General features: G+C 44.4%; 2 protein-coding genes across 4 annotated transcripts in view; one reads left to right on the top strand and one right to left on the bottom strand.

Moving 5' to 3' along the window:
* The window catches only part of LOC119867070 (SH3 domain-binding glutamic acid-rich protein-like), a 55,877-nt gene extending 47,619 nt beyond the window's left edge, over window positions 1–8,258 (bottom strand). Inside the window, exons 1-2 of the mRNA XM_038581514.1 lie at window positions 7,984–8,258; window positions 671–856 (exon numbers count right to left, since the gene is read on the bottom strand). Coding sequence (XP_038437442.1) covers window positions 671–856; window positions 7,984–8,028 — 231 coding nt within the window. The 5' untranslated portion in view covers window positions 8,029–8,258. The remainder of the gene's footprint in view (window positions 1–670; window positions 857–7,983) is intronic.
* A 6,317-nt stretch (window positions 8,259–14,575) lies between these two features.
* LCA5L (lebercilin LCA5 like) overlaps window positions 14,576–24,785 on the top strand; it is a 49,390-nt gene continuing 39,180 nt past the window's right edge. Inside the window, exons 1-2 of one of the 3 annotated variants that reach the window (XM_038581511.1) lie at window positions 14,576–14,661; window positions 16,036–16,228. The gene's annotated coding sequence lies outside the window, so the exon portion shown is untranslated. Of the gene's footprint in view, window positions 14,780–16,035; window positions 16,229–24,629; window positions 24,692–24,785 lie in introns of those variants that run through there. The other 2 variants (XM_038581512.1, XM_038581513.1) reach the window with 2 other exon arrangements.

Below are 24,785 nucleotides of genomic sequence, written 5' to 3'. Positions count from 1 at the left end.
TGCTGCTGTAATCAAAATGTCCAGAACAGTTTTTAAAGTATCTAGATACATTTACACAAATTTATCTTATAACTCTATTAAGATTTTCCTTCTGTAAATCATTCTTTATAAAAGTGAAAGCCTACCCTGTGTCTGCCTGGGTTCATGGATGTGTACATCATAAGGCTGATCAGAATTCTCTTCCAGCTAAAAGTATACTTTGAACAAGTGACCTCAACTCTTCAAAATGAAATAAGGGAATTAAAATAATCCTAAGAATTTCCAAATCACCATTTTATTGTTTCTATCCTTTTGTAAATTTTTATATTGATGACTCATGGTGGATCTACCATCCAGGTATTGGTATAATAGATCATGTCCTGAAAACTGTCAACAAGTTCAAATGCTGCCTCCCAATTAACCTGATTTTCTTAGATTTATTTTTTCTTTTTAGAAAGAGAGAGAGAGAGAGAGAATGAGGGGCAGGGAGAGAATCTCAAGTAGACTCCCTACTCAGTGTGGAGCTAAATACAGGGCTGGATCTCATGACTCTGAGATCACTGCCTGAGCCGAAATCAAGAGTCAGATGCTCAATAGACTGAGCCACCCAGGTGCCCCCAAATTAGTCTGCTTTAAACAATTTCTGATAAACACACATGCAGAAGAATTTTCCAAGAAACTGAATACTCACCCCACAATACTGTTCTTCATTGAAGATCTGGGGGGGCAAAGGGATGCCATTTTGAGGTTTTTTCTCTCCAGGGACATTCTCTCTCATCCACTTCCTATTGTCTTCATCTCCAGCAATGTCTAATTCCTTAAAGTCGATCTTATTAGCTTCCAAAAAGCCCACTACTTCTTGCTGTTTCTTCCTAATCTGATCAAGAATAGAAAAAGGTTATTATTAAACTAGGTTTATTTTTTTAATGTTTTACTTATATTTATATAAATTAAATCCTTTCTCCAACTATACTATATAACAAAAATAATCTTGCTATTATTTAAACAAGGAAAGTGATGAAGTCACACCTCTTCATTATAAAGACTCAACGGAGTGATTGTTAAAATTCTAAAATTTTAATTCCACCAATGTTTCAATCATGATATAATCAACTTAATAAGAATAGAGATGCCCTCAACATAGCTTTTACTTGAGGTCTTTGACGTGCTTTTAAATTATTTTTTTCTTTTAAGATTTTTATTTACTTATTCAAGAGAGAGAGAGGCAGAGACACAGGCAGAGGGAGAAGCAGGCTCCATGTAGGGAGCCTGATGTGGGACTCAATCCCAGGACTCCAGGATAACACCCTGGGCCAAAGGCAAGGGCTTAACCATTGAGCCACCCAGGGATCTCCTCTCCTAAGCTTTAATGCCAAAAAATAAATAAGGATTGGTTATGAAGAAAAGGGGGGATTGGAAGAATAGCAAGAAGGAAAGGGAGAAAAGACAATTCACTACAAAACTCAAATACCAAGTACATCCAACTAAAAAGGACTCCACGCACAGTTATGAAAATGGGCACATTGAACAAAAATGCCTTTAGAAATAATATAAGAGATTGGAAAGCCCACTTAAAATGAGTGAAAGGGGAAAGGACAGAGGAAAATCCAGAAAAAGCCAGTGGCTGTGTCTCCCAGCTCACAAAAACAAAAACAAAACAAAACAAAAACCTGTTCTCCCTTGGATTTCTCCTTTCCACCTGAGAGACAACTCTTTGTGCCCATCTCCCTACTTGAGGCTCTTGTCTACCAGCCACCATTGCTCAGGAAAGTGGCCCTCTTCATGGCTCAGACCTCTGTTCCCAGAGACAATTACAACCATTTTCTTGTTTCAAAGAATCCACTTCCAGAATGCACAATGCCCTTTTTCATACACCCTAGTAAACAACTTGGAGCACACTCTCTGGGAGAGAGGTCCAGAGTGGTCAACCCAACAGTCAATCAACACTTATTTATCCACTCTACTCTGCACAAAACAGTATACCAAATTCTTCATGTGGAAAAAAATGTGAAGAACTCTCTTTAAAAAGGGTGGGAGGTGCCTGAGTGGCTCAGTCAACTAGGCATCTGCCTTCAGCTCAGGTCACAATCTCAGGGTCCTGAGATAGAGCCCCACATCCCGCTCCCCACTCCCTGCCCAGCGGGAGTCTGCTTCTCCCTCTGCCCCTCCCCACTGCTCTCCTGCTTATTCTCTCTCTCTCTCTCTCTCTCTCTCTCTGTCAAATAAATTAAATCTTAGAAAAATTTAAAAATTTTTAAAATTCAAAGAACTCATTTGTACATTCTAGACTGAACATACTGAAAATAATCAAGAGGCAAAAGAAGTCATTGCTTAAAAATAAGAGTAAAATTTTAAGTATTTTCTTTGACATAAAAATATTGAATATCTTAACTTGTTAACTCCTCTGCATACAATGTTTTCTCATATCAAAACAAGTCACTAAAAATGCTTAACAGAGCATGAGGCCCCTGTCATTCTCTTGTAACTCATTTATCAGCAGAGGTACCAGAATTTGAGAATACCAAACAAATGTTATAAAAGGCCTGTCCCAAACCTAAAGCCTAGCCTCAAACCCTCTTCAGATCAAAACCAATTCCTTCTGTAGATTTGTATACCAAATACATATATTTTTTATTCATTTTTACCAAAATTAATGAGTTTATCAGTGATCCATGTGTAGAGTATTTCCTTCTTAATATAAGGAAAAATAAAGCACACATGGATGCTTAAGCTCTGGAAGCAAATCACCACCCAAACCAAATTCTATATAACTTGGTTTGGGTGGTGATCCGATTGTATATATTATATTAATTATAAATGAATTTAAATAACTTTCTAATTTTCTACAAGTAAATATAAATTGCATATAAAAGTGAATATATAAGTTATGTACCCATGTATGTATTAATGGTAATCACACATTTACTTTTTAATTAACATTTGCTCCATCAACATAACAAAGATAATTCGACTAAAAGCATTAGATGAATAAATTGAAGGCTGCTGTTAGCTACAATACAACACCTAATCAGCAAGATTCAGTTTGGGGCAAGCATGTACAAAAATAAAAATAAAAGTCATACAGATAGGTGTGGGGTGACGGAATTTCCCTTAAGCTTCTGGCACAAGCACTCTGGCACATTCCTGAGTGTCACATATATCAGAAGCAAAGGAGGAGCTCAGATTTCTCCACCATGTGCCCTCCCCTAAATCTAGGCTGGCATACCTTCTGCTTTTCCCCACCAAAACTGTGCTCCAAATTCCATAGCTTCACAGCTGAATTTCTGAATACTACAAAATCCCATCAGACCTGATGACAGGTTGTTGGAATTAAATTACTATTTTAATTAATCATGTTTTCTATACCTACTTTCCAACTTGTCCACAATTATCCATGCCACTCTATAAACTACTTTTTCCTTTGGCTATTTCCAGAGATAAATTTGCTGTTTGAAGAGTAGAGATGTCTTTGTTTTAGGCAGGTTTACTTTTGATTAAAGTAACATCTTTTATTCTTTAATTCTTTGATTAAAAGTAACATCTTTTATTCTGTTCAAAATCCTGTCTTCCTTCCTTCTCAGGTACCCTCCCAGGAACCCAAATCAGCCTGGCTGAGGTCCACTGCCACCTCACCAATGTTATTTCCACCTCTATTAATCATGCCTCAGGACTTAAGTTTAAATAAAAGGGTTTCACTTTATTCCAAGATTTCTGAGCAGATGAAAAACAGTTCCCAAAATCCTGACTTGTGTTTCTTTGGTTAGAAAATCAAAGAGAGATAGAGAAAATGGGATGGGAAGATCTGTCTGCTGTTATTTCTTGCAAGACAAGCAATTGCATCTGCAGGAACTTAATGGAATGTTAGGTGCATGATCTTGTGTTAAGTGCTATTTCTCAGCCTCTCACTCAAAAGAGAGAGAGAAGAAAAATTTGTCCCTCTATCCTCCCCAAACACCAGTACTTTAAACTGGGTTAAATGCATCATTCATCTGGTTGTCTGGAGCACCCGAGTTCTGCCTGGGGCTGGAGAAGGGTCTTAGGATGAGCCCAGAGAAGGGGAGAGGGGAGCAGGGAGTACATGAGTTCACCTGGTAGCATGGATGCCTCTGCCTACACTCTGATGGCCACCTTGAGTGTGGCCCTTTCTCCCACAGTCCTCCCTCCTATTCAAGGAGCTCCACAGACCTTCACATGCAAAGTGCAGCTCTTCTCCATGTGGCCTCCTCAGCTGACCACCAGAGACATCAGCTCCCAGAGGGCATCTCCCTCTATAGCCCCTGGGAGAGGAGCATGCACAGCACCCAGTGGTTCTCACCACAGACACCCTCTCAGCCCACATCCTACCCCTTCTCCTCTTTCTACAGCACCATGGCATTGCTGGCTCCCCAGGCTATACCTTCTTTCTAGGCAGCCCCTCTAGAGGATCTGGGGGTCCCTGGGGTCTGGGTCATTTGGAGCCTTTGGGACTTCAGCAGAGGCTCAGAGAGCTCTGTTTTCCTATCTTGTTATATTTACTTTTAAGAAAGTGTTGTTTTCCTGAAATCACCAGCCACTCTTGATTACTGGAATGTATCAGAGTGATCTTTGAGTCACTTGCTTGGCATCTCCTTTTTTTTTTTTTTTTTTTTTTTTTTTGTCTTATACAGTTAGGTCCCTGCACTTAGTGAAAAACTGCATTTGAGCAGAGGTGACCTGCATTTCCCGCCCTGGCTCAGAAGGCAGCGATCCACTGAGCAGCGATCCACTCTTGAATTGCCTCATCTGCCAAGCTGGTAAAGCATCACCCTCCTCAGATTCTGGTGAGAACCAAGGAACATGACGTTTGGACAGGTGAGAGCCTCTGACTCATCCTGGTTCCCAAGCCAGGTTAAGTACTCTGATCATCATTTTAAAATAACAAAGCTAAGGCACCATTAAACTAAGGAATTTTCCAAGATCTATACCCAGATCCATCTTGTTCAAGATGGAGTTTTTGCTCAAGGGCTGAGGCTTTGCCCACTATATTTACACTCAAGCAAGGCTGAAAAAAAAAAAAAAATGATTGAGAAACCCAGGAGCCACCATCAGGATCTGTCCTTGAAGATCATGGTTCCAGGGGCTGTGCATCTTGAAGAGAGTGAGGACTGTCCTCTCTCCCTTTGGTCCCCAGCCTACTGTAGCACAGGCCTTTGGGACAACACAGACCTGCTCCCACTCCCAAGGTCTCTTCACCATGTTCCTCCGTAAAGCAGTAAAACATGTGACAGCACCTTATCATCAACTGTTTAGAGATGTGACACACAGCTGCATATGTGTAAGCCCTCAAAAAGAGGTGTTTCCTTTTCATTTATTTAATTCATCCCATAGAAGTCATATGCCCTGGCTAACTAAGTTGCAGGCAAGAATCCATTTTTAAAGTAAGGAGACTGAAGAAACAAGCAGTAAAGCATTTGCAGACTGACCACCCCACACACTGGCAGGTGCCCTGGGGTTCTCCTGCAAAGAAGCTTCTGGGTGAAATCTCCCCACTCAGGAAAAATCATTAGCACTTATAATATGGGAATAATCAGTTTTCATTCTTTAGGATAAGACAGAAATTATTCCACTTATGTGGCTTGGGACAATTCTTCTGAAACATAATCCAGACTCACATATACTAATATTAACTAATAATTAGAACAACTACATAATACTGATTAACATTAACTAACATTAGCTAATAATTATAATACCTAATAGTTATAACAATCATAATATTAAGTAGCCATATGTAATAATTATAAAATTAATGAATAATTATAATATGTAATAATATAATAATTAATAATATATATTATGTAATAATATACATATATATAATATATATAATATGTAATAATTATAATAATTAAGCGCTGATTGAGCACTTGACACTATGTAAGGTATTCCATGCTTATTTCCTAAATCCTCAAGAGGATTTAGGAATAAGACGCCATGAGATGAGTACTATTTTTATCCTCATTTTACAGATAAGGAAATTGAGGCTCAGCAAGGTGAAATAACTTTCCCAAGGTCAAACAACTCCAAGTGCCAACAAAACATTTGCTTAGGGAACCAGAATTAATGTGGCTTTTCCAGGACTCTGGAGTGAACAGTTCCTCTCCAGACCCTTTGAGGCTAACTCAATCATACACCCAAACTTCAAGAATATAAGACACCACACCAAATCAAATTCCAACAAAAAAATATACAAAAAAAGATAAGATACCAAATAATCCTAACAGAACCCCAAGTTTGTTCACTGTCTGTGGAAGGATGCATAGGGCACTTAGACCTGGCCTACAGAACATGTAGAAGGTTGGCAGGTCAGTGGTAAAAGTTTCCATCAATGAGCATCAACAGCATACTGAAAGCCCACTAAAGCCATTTTATTCAATTAAAAAAATCATTTTTTAATCTAATAATCTGAAAAATGTGCTCTTCATGGATCAATTAAAAGTTTCTGAGGTCATCAACAGCCACAAAAGATTTTGTGGTTTTACATCTGGAATTTACTCTCATCTGTTTCTGTTAAAAGATGCTCCACAGATACTAAGCAGTTGCTGATGAATTGTGTTCAGAGGAATAACCAGCCTCTTCTCTCTTGTTCTCTTCTTGCCCTCTGGAAAATGCGTGAACTTTCAGGACTGTGGGGGACGGGGGGTATTCAAGAGCCAGCGCTGGGGCTGCTCCCGGCCAGCTGCTGGCTGAGGGTATCATCCTGGCTGAGTGAAATCCAAGCTGCAGGATGGCCCAGGAACCAGATATAAAAGGAAACAGCCCCCTTGCTGGCATCCAACATTGAGGACTGATAAAACAGCTTCTCCCCCGCCACAGCCCCCTCAATGCTCAAATGCTCATTGAAATGTCAGTCTCAGATAGACACAGAAGAATCAAGCCTAAGATCAAAGAGAATTGGCTCCTTCTATCATCCTTGTTTCTTCAGGCAGGTCTATCCTGCACAGAATGAAGGCAGGAACTGGAGGGGTGACTCTGAGCCTGGTTCCAGAGAAATCAGATGCACAGTGTTATGGGGTGGGCTCTTAGTACCTATTTTTGGTCCGTTTGAATTCCTAGAGGGTTTAAAACTGTGGCCTTAGAGATGTTTGCTCTTGTCACTGTGACATCATTTTCCCGAAATAATACGATTACACATGCTAACTTTACACTTTTGGTATGGTTGCATCGCACACGCAAGTAAAATTGAGCCTTGAACAGCACAGCTTTAAACTACATGGGTCCACCTAGATGCAGATTTTTTTTCTATAAATACAGAAATTGCTTTAAATGTTATTTTCTCTTTCTCGTGATTTTAATAATATTTTCTCTTCTCTAGCTTACTTATTGTAAGAATACAGGTTATATTATATAGAACATACAGAATATGTGTTAATCGACTGTTTATGTTGTCATTAAATCTTCTGGTCAACAGTCGTCCATTAGTGAATTTTGGGGGAGTTAGAAGTTGTACATGGATTTTTGACTCTGGAGGTGTCAGAGCCCTTAAGCAACCACCCCCCACCACCACCATTGTTCAAGGGTCAACTGTAATTACACCCAGGAATCTGGTTCATCGCGGCCTTGTTACACAAAGTGTCATGTATTTGCAACTTTAAGTTAGTCTAAGTCTTACAGAATGATTGGCAGAAACATTGCACCCCACCAAAAAAAAAAAAAAAAAAAAAACTTTGATTCTATAATATATGCAAACACAACACGACACAAATCACATGTTAAAAATTCTAGTATCAAACACGCCCCCTTCCTGGAATCCCTTTCACACCCAGCTGGCCCGGATCACTCATTTTACACACTTCTCCAGCACGGTTAAAGCGAACGCAGAAAGCAAAGGCACGCGGGCTGACTGCAGAGCCACGGCTGACTTACACACTCATAAAAGAAAGCTCAGGCCAACGCTGGGCCACAGCCGCTGCTTCTGCCTCCCCGTCTGAGTTGCTCAGAAAGTACGACAGGAAGAAAGCCCCACGGATTCCATCAGACACCTACCGCTATCGAACCAGAAGATGTGGCAACAAACACTTTGATAACCATTTTGACAGTCGGAAAGAGGGCTCCCCCCAACACACCCCCGTGAGGGAACGCGGCGCTAGACGGATCCCGACCGCGGCCCGGCCGAGCAGGTAGCAGGTGCCAGGTGCAGGTGCAGGTGCAGGTGCCAGGTGCGAGCTGGCGGCCGCCCAGCGCCGTCTGAGCCCCTGCGCCTCCCTCCGCAACTTAAGCCCTGCGCCTGCCCCAGCGGCGCGGGCAGCGCGGACTTCCCAGGCCATTGGCCCGGGACGAGGGGGATCCGCCAGGCGGAGACGGGATTGGTTGATAAAAGCGGCCACTGACTTTGAACGCCCGACAACAGCCCCTACAAGGCCAGGCTGCGCCGCGCACCAATCAGGCCGCCGCGCACCAACCAGGCCGCCGAGCACCAACCGGGCCGCCGAGCACCAACCAGACCGCCGAGCAGCAACCCCGCGCACCCGGGCGCAGGGAAGGCCCAGGAGACCCCAGCTTCGTCCCCGAGGACGCCGTGAATGCCAGGCTTTCTGCAAACAGACGGCAAGGGTCCGCAATAAGCCACACGGGCCTTGAAATAAGCAAAGGCTTCCTGCACTTTCAAGTTTTCCGACCCGTTTAAAAAAAAAAAAAATTCGGTGAACTCTTATACAATAGATGCCTTTGTGCATGGCCCGTTTCCAGTTTTCTCCCCTTACCACCTGTTTCTCCTAAAGAACAGAAGCTGACAGGCCGCAGACGTGTAAGGTTTCACTGACATCCCAGACAAGGCGGAGCGGCAGAGGCGGGCTGTCAGCAGGGATGAGTTCAACAAGTTAAATGTCTTCACTCTTTCAGAGACGTTGGGAGAAAATAAATGTCTGTAACAGTCTCTTTTATTTATGCAGATCATTAAATCCAGTAAAAAGCCCAAATGCTACCGCCCATTTTTCTAATGGGTTTCAAAATCAAGCTCAAGGACATATGAGAGGAAGTCACCAGGGGGGTTATTTACTCCTCCTAGTTAACAGTCTCTTTTGTTTCTCACTTTCTCGCTGTCTTTCCCTCTCCCTGCTTCCCTCTCTTTCTTTTTTTTTCTCAAGCCCCTGCTACTCCGGGAGGAGGTGGTTGGTACTGTCATGCTGGAGCGACGAGGGGTCTGTAGGCCTTCTTTACCTGCCCCCTTCACCTGAGTCCCAGGGCCCTGAAGGCCTCCTGCCCTCCCATAGGATGGGTGTCTGATGAGAAAGGACACCCCACCCCTGCAGCATAGCTCAAATTCATCTACATCAGAAAGAATGATTGAGAAAACCACCTTTTGGGATCCCTGGGTGGCGCAGCGGTTTAGCACCTGCCTTTGGCCCAGGGCGCGATCCTGGAGACCCGGGATCGAATCCCACATCGGGCTTCCGGTGCGTGGAGCCTGCTTCTCCCTCTGCCTGTGTCTCTGCCTCTCTCTCTCTCTGTGTGTGACTATCATAAATAAATAAAATTTAAAAAAAAAAGAGAAAACCACCTTTTAACTTAGAGCCTCACTATGCAAAGTTTACTCCCAAAATTAGGCCCTTGGTGAAGATGGTTAATGGCTCCCCAAATTTAAGTCATTAGCATTGTAAATTTTACTTTAAAACCCACCAATGATTATAGGTCATTTTTGCTCCTCTTCTTTCCTGTAATTCCAGAATTATAAAGTAACCTTATACCATTTTTGTCATACAAAGTATTTTCTCCAACACCTTAGTCTCAAATTCTACCACACAAGCATGCCATTTTTCTCCAAATATGATTTAAGAGAGTAATAAACTATGCATATTTCTCAATGACTTTGTAAGTCAGTAATAAACTATAGCTGATTCTCATGAGCTCTAGGGAATATACAACTGCTAATCATATGGGGCAACACTGCCTTGGACAATGACACGCCCCTTCCATCCACATGCCCTAGGGAGAAATAGCCTACTTAAAGTAAGAATTAACAATTTTTAAGTGTCTCCCATGTGCCAGAACTTCCTTAAGTGCTTTACAGAAACCACTCCTTTAATCTGCACGACACTAACAGTGGGTTCTACTCCTATCACTCCTTAAGGATGAGGACAGGAGGGGCACCTGGGTGGCTCAGTGGTTGACCCTCTGCCTTTGGGCATGATCCTGGGGTCCTGGGATTGAATTCCATATCAGGCTCCCTGCACAGAGCCTGCTTCTCCCTCTGCCTAGGTCTCTGCCTCTCTCTCACGGTCTCTCACGAATAAATAAATAAATAAATCTTAAAAAAAAATAAAAATAAAAGGATGAGGACAGAAAATGGTGCATTCATGACGTGAGCCCAATTCATCTATCTCCAGGCCATACCAGAAAAACTCCTGACACTACCCTCACATTCCTAGTGCACCCTCTGTGCACTATGGATAATTTTTAGAACTGTATCCTTTTAACAATGACAATGAAAACATACAAATTAGAAATTTGAAAACTGTAGCTGATAGATCTTTTCATTTATGACAGTGACACCAATAAACTTCAAGATGATTTTTTAACTATTTATTTTTTATTGGAGTTCAATTTGCCAACATACAGCATAACACCCACTACTCATCCCATCAAGTGCCCCCCTCAGTGCCCATCACCCAGTCACCCCCACCCCCCGCTCACCTCCCTTTCTACCACCCCTTGTTCATTTCCCAGAATTAGGAGTCTTTCATGTTCTGTCTCCCTTTCTGATATTTCCCACTCATTTTTTCTCCTTTTCTCTTTATTCCCTTTCACTATTTTTTATATTCCCCAAATGAATGAGACCATATAATGTTTGTCCTTCTCTTATTTCACTCAGCATAATACCCTCCAGTTCCATCCATGTCAAAGCAAATGGTGGGTATTCGTTGTTTCTAATGGCTGAGTAATATTCCATTGTATACATAGACCACATCTCCTTTATCCATTCATCTTTCGATGGACACCGAGGCTCCTTCCACAGTTTGGCTATTGTGGACATTGCTGCTAGAAACATCGGAGTGCAGGTGTCCCACCAACTTCAAGATAACTAATAGGAATACCAAACATTCCAAGGAAGTCTTACAATAAAGCTCACCAAATCTCTGCCTTAGAAAATTCACTTCAGGTATAAGCTGTGTGCTTCAGTAAAAGGCAGAAGGCTTATCATTTCACATCCCTAGTCCCTGATGCTAAGTGAAATAATAATACTTTTTTTTTTTCAAAAAATTTTCAGCTTTGAGGTATAATTGACAGATAAAATCATAAGATACATTGTGGTGACTTGAGGAACATACACTATGAAAAAATGATTTTGTCTAATTTTAATGATAAAAGTGTGAGATATTGACTCCAAACTTCACAGAGATCCTGAGATGATCTTAGAATAAATGGTATCAGATGCTATGCTTTGGTCTATATAATGTTATAGGCAACCTAAAATGAGAAATAAAGGCATATTTTTATCATGTAGAATGACAGTGGTGACCATCAGAGTAACAGTAGTGAGTTGAATAATGTCCCCCCCAAAAAAATTCGTGTCTCCCCTAAACTTCAGAATGTGACTTTATTTGGAAACAGGATCTTTGCAGATGAAATTGGTGAAGGATCTTAAAATGAAATCATCCTGGATTTCAGGTGGGCTATAAGCCATATAACTGATGTCCTTACAAGAAAAAAAGGCACACAGAGAGACACAGATAAAACATCGTGTGAAGACAGGGATGGGGAGAAGAGTGGTGCTGCCACAAAGCCAAGGAACATCAGGAGCCAGAGAGGCAAGGAAGAATTCCTCCCAGAAGCTTTCAAAGGGAACATGGCCCTGCCAACACACTGACTTCAGACTTCTTTCCTCCAGAACTGGGAGAGAATAAATTTCTGTTGTTTTAAGCCACCAGGTCTGTGGTGACTTGTTATAGTGGACTTACCCAAACTCATACAGAGAAATAAAGGCATATGTTGATATGTAGCAGAATTACTAAAGGTATTTCTTCAGCTCTGGACTCCCTGGGTCTCTCTCCCCTAGATGGAAAAGAAGCAGAAACAAATTCTATAGATTGAGAACAGCTAGCAAAGAAGAAGAGAGACCATTTGGATGGGAAAGGAAGCTCTGAGGGGCCCCATCTTTCAGGTTCCTCCAGTCCTGAGTATCAGGGTTGGGAGGTTCACTTAATAATAAACTGTCACTTTTGTTACTTTTGTTGCTGTCCTGGAAGCATCACCAGCCATACATCAGGCATCTTTCCAGGAATGTCAAGTCTAGGGACACTTATCTGCTGTATGTCATCCTAGAGATGCTGCCCAGATCACCCCCGACAAAAAGCACCACCACCCACCTTCTAGGATTAACTCACCATCTAAGGTTGTAGAAATACAGCCCACCAAAATTAAGAATGGGTACCCTAACAGCACAAAAAGGAAGGAAGTAGTGACATGAAGGGGAAGCCTTGCCCCCTACCTACCCCTAAAAAACTAGATCTAAACAGAGTCACTTTGGAAATGCCCACTACCCCTACTACATAATATGTAAATCAAAAATCATAAATAGAAAATGTGATAAATTTAACTCTACACAAATATCGAAATGCACTGTAAACAAAATTTGAAAGTATTTGACAAACTGGGGGAAATATTTACAACACAAACCACAAACCAAGTTTTCATACAGCAAATCTGAGTTTCAGAGAACATAGAAAGTTCTACAAAGATGGACACTGAGTGAAAAATGGGCAAAAGGCAGGAAAAAGAAAATCACAATGTATACATGATTACAAAAAATTTGAAAAAAATGTCTATCCTTCCTAGAAAATATGTGAATAAAATCAAAGTAAAGTGTCAACTTTTGACAATAAAATGGGCACACATTTTTTAAAGAAATAAAAAAAGATTATCCCCAATGTGGGTTAAGGATTGGGGCACATTTGCCTGGAGGGCAAACTTTCATATACCTTCAGAAAGCCTTAAAGTGAACGTTTCCTTTGATCCTTCAATATCACATGTAGGATTTATTCCAAGGAATCAGGGGTGACCTCTGCTAAACTTAAACATAAAACTATCAGTTATTTTGCCAGCAGATGGGTTTAGTTAGGAGTAACAAAGAATTCCAACTTGGGAACTATGGCAAAACTTCAGGCAAGTTCAACAAACAAAGAAGAGGAACATGATTTTATGGAAAAGAAAGAAGTTGGGAGGGATTCAAAAGTCCACCTGAGAAAGCAAGCGTTCAGGGTGATGACTTTCTCATTGACTGAGTTATAGGGGTGGCCAATTTCTTGTAGGAGATGCAACAGGTATCTTTCCCTGTTGGACCCATAATTGATCATTCTTTCCTGTTGACACTCTTCTGTTGGAAACTGTAACTGACACTTCTGTTGGAGACTGTAATTGAGTGGTAAGGGCTCTCCCTTGTAGCCTCAGACCTACATTAGCGATGTTTTTCCCTTTATTAATTTTCACACCTCAAAGATTCACTTATAGGGCTATTCAACATTTGCATTAATACAATGTGGGTTGGGGGGGAGAAAAGAAAGGAAAAGCGAGGAGGAAAAGGAGAAGAAGTAATATATGTGTTAATGCTGCCTATGCAGTCCTTTAAAATTCCTATGTCATTAAAAATCACCTACAGGGATCCCTGGGTGGCGCAGCGGTTTGGCGCCTGCCTTTGGCCCAGGGCGCGATCCTGGAGACCCGGGATCGAATCCCACGTCAGGCTCCCGGTGCATGGAGCCTGCTTCTCCCTCTGCCTATGTCTCTGCCTCTCTCTCTCTCTCTATGTGACTATCATAAATAAATAAAATTAAAAAAAAAATAAAAAATAAAAATCACCTACAATCATCATCTAGGTGATTTTTTTACAGCAATTTTTTAAAAGATTTTATTTATTTGAGAGAGACAGAGATACAGACAGAGATAGAGGGAGAGAGCACCAGTGAGGGAGGAAACGGAGAAGCAGGGTCCCCACTGATCAGGGATCCCAAGGGGGTGGGGGGTGGGGGGAGTAGATCCCAGGGCCCTAGGATCATGACCTGAGCCGAAGGCCCACACTTAATCCACTGAGCCACCCAGACGCCCCCATCTAGGTGATTTTTAATTTTCCTTCCTACTTTGCTGTACATTCTAAATTCCCTACAACCCACATGCATGCATTGCTTTGCAATCAGATTTTCTTTCACCAAAGAAATTCATCTTTATAAAGAGAGGTCAGCCGGAGTGTTCTGCTCTCTGTCCACTTCTGCGGGCAGAGGCCTCGATTCTACACCTGCTCACCTGGGCCCACCCCCTTCCCGGGGGGAACCCGGCGTCTACACCTGCCTGCCCAGCAGCCCACCTGGGGCGCGCTGCTCGGGGTCCGTGCACCCCCGGGCAGGGAACCAGACATGCGCCCTGGACTCGGATTCAAACCACCAGTACGTGGCCGAGCGCGAACGAGAGCGCGAAGGGACAGCGGCGCTGCGGCGGGATCGGCGCGTCAGCACCCGGGCGGCCGGGGCGAAGGCGGCGGCCCCGAGCTCCGAGCTCCGAGCTCCGAGCCCCCGCGGCGGGAGGCCCCGGCCCGCGTCGCTCCCGCTCAGCTCTCCAGTGCGCAGGCGCCGCCCCGCCCCCGGCCCCGCCGGTCCCAGGAGGCGCCGCGCCCGGTTTCCATGGCGACGCGCGGGCGCCCCGAGGCTGGCGCTGCGGCGGGAGCGCGCGGAGCAGGTAACGGCCCGGCCCCAGGCAGGGCCTCGCTCAAGCCTCTGGGCCGCCCGGTGCCGCCGTCCCTCAGCGCCGGCCCCTGCCCAGCTCGGGCCGCGCCGCCTCGCTCTCACTGCGGCTGGTAACGTAGCGGGGCCGCCGGCCGCCGCCTCTCGCAGAGCGCGCCCTCCCCGCCGCGACCCGGCGCCTCCGCCCTCGCCGCCCCCCGCGCCCCCGGGGCCCCTCCGCTCGCGGCCCGCCGCCGGGGCTTCGGGCGGGGGCGGCCCCGACGGGCCCGGGGACGGCCAGGGGCAGGCTCCGGCCGGAGCTCCGAGGCGTCGGCCCCGCCCCCACCCGCACCCGCATCCCCACCTGCACCCCCACCTGCGGGCTCCGGCTGGAGACCTCGAGGCGGCCGGGCGCCGCTGTCAGCCCCGCCCCCACCCCACCTGCGTCCCCACCTGCACCCCCACCTGCGGGCTCCGGCTGGAGACCTCGAGGCGGCCGGGCGCCACTGTCAGCCCCGCCCCCACCCGCACCCGCATCCCCACCTGCACCCCCACCTGCGGGCTCCGGCTGGAGACCCCGAGGCGGCCGGGCGCCGCTGTCAGCCTCGCCCGCACCTGCACCCCCACCTGCGGGCTCCGGCGGAGAACCCCGAGGCGTCAGCCCCGCCCCCACCCGCACCCCCCCCCTGCACCCTCACCTGCACCCCCACCTGCGGGCTCCGGCGGGAGACCCCGAGGCGTCAGCCCCGCTCCCACCTGCACCCCCACCTACACCCCCACCTGCGGGCTCCCGCCGGAGACTCCGAGGTGGCCGGGCGCCGCTGTCAGCCTCACCCCCACCTGCACTCCCACCTGCGGGCTCCGGCGAAGACCCCATGGCGTCAGCCCCGACCCCACCCGCACCCCCCGTCCTGCACCCTCACCTGCACCCCCACCTGCGGGCTCCGGCCGGAGACTCCGAGGCGGCCGGGCGCTGCTGTCAGCCCCGCTCCCACCCGCACCCCCACCTGCACCCCCACCTGTGGTCTCCGGCCGGAGACCCCGAGGCGGCCAGACGCCGATGTTAGCCCCGCCCCCACCTGCACCCCCACCTGCGAGCTCCAGGCGGAGACCCGGAGGCATCAGCCCCGCCCCCCCACCCCCCCCACCCCCACCTGCGGGCCCCGGCGGGCACTTTCGTCCTTCCCTGAATCCGGTGCCTGCAGGCTCCCGGCTCCCACCTGCCGCCCCTCACCCTAGCGCTGCCGTCTCCTTATCCCCAGCCCGAGGAGATGTGGATTCTTTGAAATGTCTGCCCTGTGCGTGTTCCTGGCTCGCTCAGCCTTGGAGCCCTTTGTGCACAATTTCCCCGTCGCGCTGTACCATTTCGTTACCACCCTTGTGCCAACAGGTGACTTTGTTAAGACGGGTTTTCCCCGACCGACCGTGAACCTGTTCTCTGTCTACACACGCTCCCTCGATGAATTCATCCAGTCTCATAAAGACCAACGAGCCCCTAAAGTGTGTCTCCAGCCCTGACCCTCCCCGGGACCTCAGACCCAAGTACTCAGAGGCCTGCCCACATCTACGCTTGGATGTCTAAGGCAAGTCCTGACGTTCCCTCACACCTGTTCCCCCTGCACTTTTACCCACCCCGTTACTGGAACCCGCTGTCCAGGCCTTGAGGCCCTCCTTGACTCCTGTTTTCCCCTCCCCACATGCAGTCTGTCAACACATCCTTCATAGCATCCCCTGAACGGATGCACAGCCCCACCTTTTCTGCCAACCCCCACCTCCCCCAGCCCCGTACAGGCCACGGGCATCTCCTGCCTGGATTGCTTCGGCAGCCGCTAATTGGTCTCCCTCTCCTGGAATGTGGACAGCCTTACCCTGTGTTCCCTGTCATTTCAGCTGATTATGGTTTTCTTTTAAGGATATGAATTTCATAATTTCCATAGATAAAAAGTAACTTAGTATGTGTTTCGAAGAGAGTTTGTAAACAGGTAGCCCAAGCTACATAAACACTGCGCTGTTAACAGGCTAAGCATGGAAAGATGCCCCTTAGCTTTCTTGGGCATATGACTGTGCCCCTGGATAGAACTCTGCCTATGTCTCTGCCTCTCTCTCGGTCTCTCATGAATAAATAAAATATTAAAAAAAGAAAGAACTTTGACAAGAACTTTAAAATTGTACAGAAGAGTAAAACAATACAGAGCCTCCTGCCAACTGAGAAAAAGAAGACATGTAGGAATTTAGGTTCTATTTATTCCCTACATTTTCGTTTTTGGGGTTTTTTTTTTTAGAAAGCACCAAAAGGGGCAGCCCCAGTGGCTCAGCGGTTTGAGCGCTGCCTTCAGCCCAGGGGGTGATCCTGGTGTCCCGGGATCAAGTCCCACGTCGGGCTCCCTGCATCCAGCCTGCTTCTCCCTCTGCCTGTGTCTCTGCCTCTCTCTCTCTCTTTCTCTCTCTGTCTCTCATGAATAAATAAAATCATAAATAAATAAATAAATAAATAAATAAATAAATAAATAAATAAATAAATAATAAAAGAAAGCACCAAAAGAGGCAAATTGAAATGGAGACAAGTGATCATCCCAGTGCTGGTCATTTTGATAGTGAGTGCCTGGGCGCTGGTTCTCCAGTCAGTGGGTCACAGAGTGATGCAGGGATTGATAGGACAGGTCCTCGCCCTCAGAGAGCTAATGGCCCCCACGCACCTGTACCTCCCAATCACAGACCCCCCAACTCCCATTTTTTTTTCTTCTTCCATCAAATGAAACCCCAGTTGACCAAAGCAGCATGGCAGGATTGCTGCAGCCTGTGGAGGGTCTAATAGGATATCATAAGATACTGCAGATCATAAACCCCCCACTTTACTCAAATTTGATCTCACACTGCTGTCACTTGCTAGAGGAACGTAAAGCTGCCTGACAGGAATCTCCTCAAGCCCCAGCTACCACAACTGCAAGCCTTACCTACAGCCATACCCATGTTCCCCCTCCTAGCCAAGGCCACCCCTCCCTGTGCTTTGGATCTCATCCCCACCCACTTGCCAGAATCCTTCCGCTTTTGTTATCAGCTGTCACCTGTTCCATCTCAGCTGGCTCTTTCCCTTGGCTTTTAAACATGCTCCAGTGTCCCATCACAAAAGAGAAAAAAATCTCCCTTGACCCCATGTGCCCCTTCATTTTCCAGCTATTGCTCAAACTCTCATTCCCTTCAACAAGCAAACTTTTTTAAGAATTGCCATCTTCCATGCGTCCATTCCTGTGTCTCTCATCCCTTAGGCCGCTCTAGTCTGCCTTCCACCCTTATCTCTATACAAAACAAAACCACTGATCAGACACTTCCGGGCCTCTTCTTGCTCAATCTCTTGGCAGCATTTAAATTTGACACTCTGCTCCCATCTCTTGAAACACTGTCTTCCTTTGGCCTCTGTGCCCCCCTCCACCCCCACCTCTTTCTGCTTTTCCTACAGCCATGCTGGCTCACTCTCCTGGGCTCCTTAATACTGCAGTTCCTCAAAGCTCAGTCTGTTTTCATCGCATTCTTTCCCCATGCCCCCATATTCTGACATTAGGCACAAACCCATGCCCACCATCTCTATGCTGTGGACTCCCAACTTAATCTCTCCAGCTTGGCCCTCTTTTCTGAGCTGACCTGTATGTCCAGCTGGCTTATTGACCTTGCCTCTTAATTCCTCTCAGAGACCAACTCCATGTGCAGAAGACCAATCTCCCACCACTCCTCCCAGCTGGGACCTCTTCCATTGGCAGCTAGGATTCCTCCTTGACCTTTACCCTTGCCCCTTTGCCCAGTGGCTCACCGAGCCCTGGCGACATCACCTCCTGTACATCTTTCACTACTTTTAATTGCCACTGGCACTTAGTCCAAACTGCCACCTTCTTTCACCAGCCTTCTGAAATCCTCCCCTGTATTCTCTTCTCCACACTGCAGCCAGAGTAACCTTCAAGAAGCAGAACAAATTATGTTATCTCTTCCCTTTACTCACTACTAGCTTCCTGTTGCTCTTGAATTAAACCTGCCCTCCTGTGACTGCAGCTGCTCACCCTCACCTACCTCCGGAGACTCATTGGGAACCACTGGGACCCAGCCACATGGGCCTTATCTACCCACCAGGCCTTGGAACTGTCTTTTCTCTCCATCCGCAATGTACTTCCTTCCTACACTCCATTCCTTTTTGCATGATTAGTTCCCACTGACCTGTCATATCTCTGCTTAGATGGCCCTTCCATAGAACTTCCAAGGTCACTGTCTGGATCAGGTTTCTTTGGATATATCTCCACAGAGTTGTCTCTTTCCTCTAAAACACTTAGAACAGTCACTATTGTGATTATTTTATTACCAACATATAAGCAACATGAAAAGAGAAACGTTTGTGTTCATTACATCCCCCATGCCTCAGACAGTTCCTGGCACATAGAAAGCTCTCAAATATGTGGGGGTTTTTTCTTTTTTTTTTTTCAAATATGTGTTGAAAGAATGCATAAAATTAACATTTTAATGTGTAAGATATATCAAGAGTAGGGTACTTTAGTACAATTTATTAAAATGGAATAAAATTCTAGTAAAAAATAGGTCAACATTGAGAATTAAAAAGAAATGTGGCAGTGGCCAGGAGGGGGAGCTGAAAATTTACACTTCTAGAAATTTAGCTCCAGTATTTGTTAGTCATGCGGTCTGTCACACTTGCCACCACTTGGCGGAAGTAGAGAGGCACAGCTTCTCCCTTCTCATCCTGAAGACACTTCTTTGGAATACTCAGCCTGGTAATGAATTCAAGGCTTTTGTCAAAAGTAAATAAAACATATCAAGTTGTTAAATAATCAAACCTACTCACTTGTCTATTCCCATCCAATTACTGAACGTGGCACATTTTCATATTATCAGATAAAGCTTGAGCTTTCTGATATACAAATATAGTATATTTAACTCGTGGATTTTCATGCTGGACTGGACTTTAGAAGTTATTGAGCACAATTAGCTAACCTCAGACATTGAACGGCTGAGGCCAAACAACTAGCTCTGTTGACAGAGCTCACACTGTAACTCACATATCTGGCCACACATACCTTTTTTTTTCCTTTTATAACATACTCCCTTCCTTCTTAACCAGTGTTCATTCTTAAATGTCCCTTCTTCAATATTAGAATAACCACATTTCTGAAGCAAAAAATTGGGACACATAATCTTAAAAGCAGATGCGATGTTTGAAATAGTGTTTTTGAAAACCCTTATGATAGGTGATCATCTTACCTATGTGATAATGTTTTTTTATAAGACAAAGAGTTTGTCCATTCATTTAACATTCTGCTTAATTTTGCGTCAAAGAGTCTGTGTTAAAGAGTTTTGTTAAAGAGCTCAGGCCTTCCTTTGTTCTGTAGGAAGACTCTCAAGCTGGATCCGCTGCCGATTCCTCATGACCTGACTGTGGCCATGCTCCTGGCAGGAAGACCATTGAAATGACTCTGTGTACGCCACAGGCACAGGGAGGCGTAGGCCATCTACATGTCCCATCACAGGGGATGTGGGTGTCTGCCAGGTTCCTCTAGAAGGTCACCATCTTTTCCTTTCTATTTGATTGGTAGTGCACCAAATTCTATTCCTTGTCAGTCCTACATTTACCAGCCTTTAGCATCCATTGACAACACCTGCCTATCTCAGCTACCTCTGTGATAGTTGTCAAATCTTCATTATCTGTTCCTACCACTCCTTATTCATTTATTAGTTGTCATCCTACCCTAAGGAAGAGTTTTCTTTCCTCATCCATTTAGTTATTCATTATATCAGGATGGACTCACAGATTCCTACTTTATTTTAGTAGGTTGTTATCTTGTAGCTTCATTTATGTTGATGCTGAAATTGTCCTAGATTTGACCAGTGAGAACTTCGTTAAGCTGGCTTCTGTGTCCGTTGACATATCAGCCTTATCCTGTACTTTCCTTGCTCTGGGCCTGGAGTCACACATTCCTCCAAGGAACCTGATTCTTCTTAATGGAGAATGGTATTTTAGTAGAGGTTGGCACTCACTATGGTCACTATTACCGGGGTATCATTGTTTCTAGGCCCCTCTTGCTTCCTGAATGCTGGTGAGAGAGTCTGCTGTCTTCGCCAGTTAGTTCTTCCAAAGCAAATAATCCCAACTCCACAGGGTTGGTCATGTTTTTCCTAAATGAAGCCCAAGCGAGTTTAGGCAAGATGGTTTCTGGGAGCCATTAAGTTACTTCCTCCAAAGGATTTGAACTCACTCTCTTCTTTGACTTTTTGAAACCTGTAATAGTGCATTTCATTTATATTCTAATAGCACGCTCTTAGATTTTCCACATAATCTGTATTAGTGTCCTGTGGCTGCTGTAACAAACACAAAACTCAGTGGCTTAAAACAACTCAAATATATTCTCTTACAGTTCTAGTGATCAGAAGTCTGGAATGAGTCTTAGGGGCTAAAATTAAGGGATCAGCAGAGCTGGTTCCTTCTGGAAGCTCGAGGGGTGAATCCATTCCCTGGCCTTTTCCAGCTTCTAGAGCAGCCTGTATTTGGCCTTTGACCCCTTCCTCCATCTTCAAAGCCAGAGGCAAAGTGGGTTTTTCTGAATCTGCTTCCTGCATCACACTGCCATCTTCTGACCAGCTCCTGGGGCCCCCTCCATAGGCCCTTGTTCTTATATCAGGCCAGCATAGCTAATCTCCCTGCCACAGGGTCTAGGGATTCACAAATTCTGGAGACTAGGACATTCTTGGGGTGGCCTGGGTGCCTTATTCAGCCCACACAGTATCAAATGGAAATCTTATATCTTAACAGTGGGATTTTAATTCCTTTCTTTATGGCATGTGATGGGCCATAAGCCCATATAGATAAGCCATATATATAGATATAGATATATCCGTAGATATAGATATATCTATATCTATATATAAACGATGGGAGGGGAGATAGGCTATACATCCAGAAACCAAAACAAAAGCAAATCCTTACTGTACTGCTTACACTAAATATCATAGATATAGATAGTGATTAGAAAATGAACATCTCGGAACACCTGGGTGGCACAGTCAGTTAAGCATGTGCCTCTTGGTTTTGGCTCAGGTCATGATCTCAGGGTCCTGGGATCCAGTTCCACATTGTGCTCTATGCTTAGCATGGAGTCTGCTTGAGATTCTCTTCTCCATCCCCTCCCCCACACTCTCTCTGCCTCTGTCTCTCTCTCTCTAAAACAAAATCTTTAAAAGCAAAAGAACATCTGAGTTTTTTTACATATCCATACATGCAGAGATATTTCATCCTTCTATGTTTCCCACTATGCATAAGTATATTATTATTAGTGTATTATTATTAATCATAATTACAATTGATACTTTATCCAATCCTTTTTTTTATCCAATCCTTTAATTTTTGCCATTCTGATGGATTAAACTGGAATTGCTTTCATTTGCATTTCACTAATTGAGAGCAAGTCTGAACATCTTTTTATATATTTCTTGGTTGTCTGTGGTTCTGTAATGTGTTGATATACTTCGCCCATTTTACTAGTGCATTATTATTATTACGGAAGTTAGCTCTTCATCATATGTACTGAAAATAGTTTTCCCATTTTCTAATGTGCCTTTCAACTTTATGATTTTTTTTTGTTGTACAGAAGTTTTTTGTCTTTTATTTATTCAGGAGAGACACAGAGAGAGGTAAAGACATAGGCAGAGGAAGAAGCAGGCTCCCTGCGGGGAGCCTGATGCAGGACTTGATCCCAGGACCCCAGAATCACAACCTGAGCCAAAGGCAGATGCTCAACCACTGAGCCACCTAGGTGCCCCTGTACAGAAATTTTAATTTTTTATGCAGCTACTTTTATTGTGTCCCTGGTGGTTTACTTATTTTCAACATGTACATTTTTACTTCATCTGATATTTACTTTTTTTATTTAAATTCAATTAGCCAACATATAGTATATCAATAATTTCAGAAGTAGAGTTCAGTGGTTCATCAGTTGCATATGACATCCAGTGCTCATCACATCACATGCCCTCCTTAATGCCCATCACCCAGTTACCTTCTCCTCCACCCCCAAAATTGCTAGAACTCATACAGGAATTCAGCAACATGGTAGGATAAAAACCTGTGCACAGAAATCAGTTTCATTTATTTCTATACACTAACAATGAGAAGATTAAGAGAAATTAAGGAATTAATATATAGTGTAAGCAATACAGTAAGGATTTGCTTGTTTTGGTTTCTGGATGTATAGCCTATCTCCCCTCCCATCGTTTATTAAATGTCCACTTTTCTACACCTTTATCTTATACTAGATTCACTACATATGTGTTTCTGTCTCTGAACTTTTTTTTTTTAAGATTTATTTATTTATTCATGAGAGACACAGAGAGAGGCAGAGACACAGGCAGAGGGAGAAGCAGGGTCCCTGCGGGGAGCCAGATGCATGACTCAATCCTGGATCCCATGAGCCGAAGGCAGATGCTCAACCACTGAGCGACCCAGTCATCCCACTGTCTCTGAACTTTATTCTGAAATGTTGCTCTGTCCATTCAAGCGCTGGAGTCAAGCTGTTTTAGTGCCTGTAACTTTCTATCTCCCCGTCATTCCTGTTAAATCCTTTGGGTTCTCCCATATCTGTTTTTCCATATGAATTTAGTGTCATTTTGTCAAATTTCAAAAAAAATTGTTCTTGGATTTTATTAGGAATATTTTTATTATGTAGATAAAAGTAGGGAGAATTTATAGCTTTCTCATCTGGTCTCTCCACTTACATAAATCTTATTTATATTTCAATAGTTTTAAAGCTTTCTCTGTATTATTTGTATTCAACCTGTATCAGATGTTTTTAAATTCTTAGCTGATACTGTAAGTGGGATATTTTCATCATTTTCGAAGTCATTTTCATTTACATATGGAACAATGGATTTAAAAAAAAATTTTATTGGAGTTCAATTTGCCAACATATAGCATATCACCAAGTGCTCATCCCGTTAAGTGCCCCCTCAGTGCCCGTCACCCAGTCACCCCAACACCCCACCCACTTCCCCTTCCACTACCCCTTGTTAATTTCCCAGAGTTAGGTGTCTGTCATGTTTTGTCACCCTCACTGATATTTTCACTCATTTTCTCTCCTTTCCCCTTTATTCCCTTTCAGTAATTTTTATATTCCCCGAATGAATGAGACCATATAATGTTTGTCCTTCTCCGATTGACTTACTTCACTCAGCATAATACCCTCCAGTTCCATCCATGTCGATGCAAATGGTGGATATTTGTCACTTCTAATGGCTGAGGAATATTCCATTGTATACATAGACCACATCTTCTTTATCCATTCATCTTTCGATGGACACCGAGGCTCCTTCCACAGTTTGGCTATTGTGGACATTGCTGCTAGAAACATCGGGGTGCAGGTGTCCCGGCGTTTCATTGCATCTGTATCTTTGGGGTAAATCCCCAGCAGTGCAATTGCTGGGTCGTAGGGCAGGTCTATTTTTAACTCTTTGAGGAACCTCCACACAGTTTTCCAGAGTGGCTGCACCAGTTCACATTCCCACCAACAGTGTAAGAGGGTTCCCTTTTCTCCGCATCCTCTCCAACATTTGTGGTTTCCTGCCTTGTTAATTTTCCCCATTCTCACTGGTGTGAGGTGGTATCTCATTGTGGTTTTGATTTGTATTTCCCTGATGGCAAGTGATGCAGAGCATTTTCTCATGTGCATGTTGGCCACGTCTATGTCTTCCTCTGTGAGATTTCTGTTCATGTCTTTTGCCCATTTCACGATTGGATTGTTTCTTTGGTGTTGAGTTTAAAAAGTTCTTTATAGATCTTGGAAAATAGCCCTTTATCTGATACGTCATTTGCAAATATCTTCTCCCATTCTGTAGGTTGTCTTTTAGTTTTGTTGACTGTATCCTTTGCTGTGCAAAAGCTTCTTATCTTGATGAAGTCCCAGTAATTCATTTTTGCTTTTGTTTCCCTTGCCTTCATAGATGTGTCTTGCAAGATGTATTTGCAAGATGTATTTGCAAGAAGTTGCTGTGGCCAAGTTCAAAAGGTGTGTTGCCTATGTTCTCCTCTAGGATTTTGATGGATTCTTGTCTCACATTTAGATCTTTCATCCATTTTGAGTTTATCTTTGTGTCTGGTGT

Source organism: Canis lupus, chromosome 31 (assembly GCF_011100685.1).
Source record: "Canis lupus familiaris isolate Mischka breed German Shepherd chromosome 31, alternate assembly UU_Cfam_GSD_1.0, whole genome shotgun sequence".
Lineage (NCBI taxonomy): Eukaryota > Metazoa > Chordata > Mammalia > Carnivora > Canidae > Canis > Canis lupus.
This window is presented reverse-complemented; position numbering and strand designations above follow the sequence as displayed.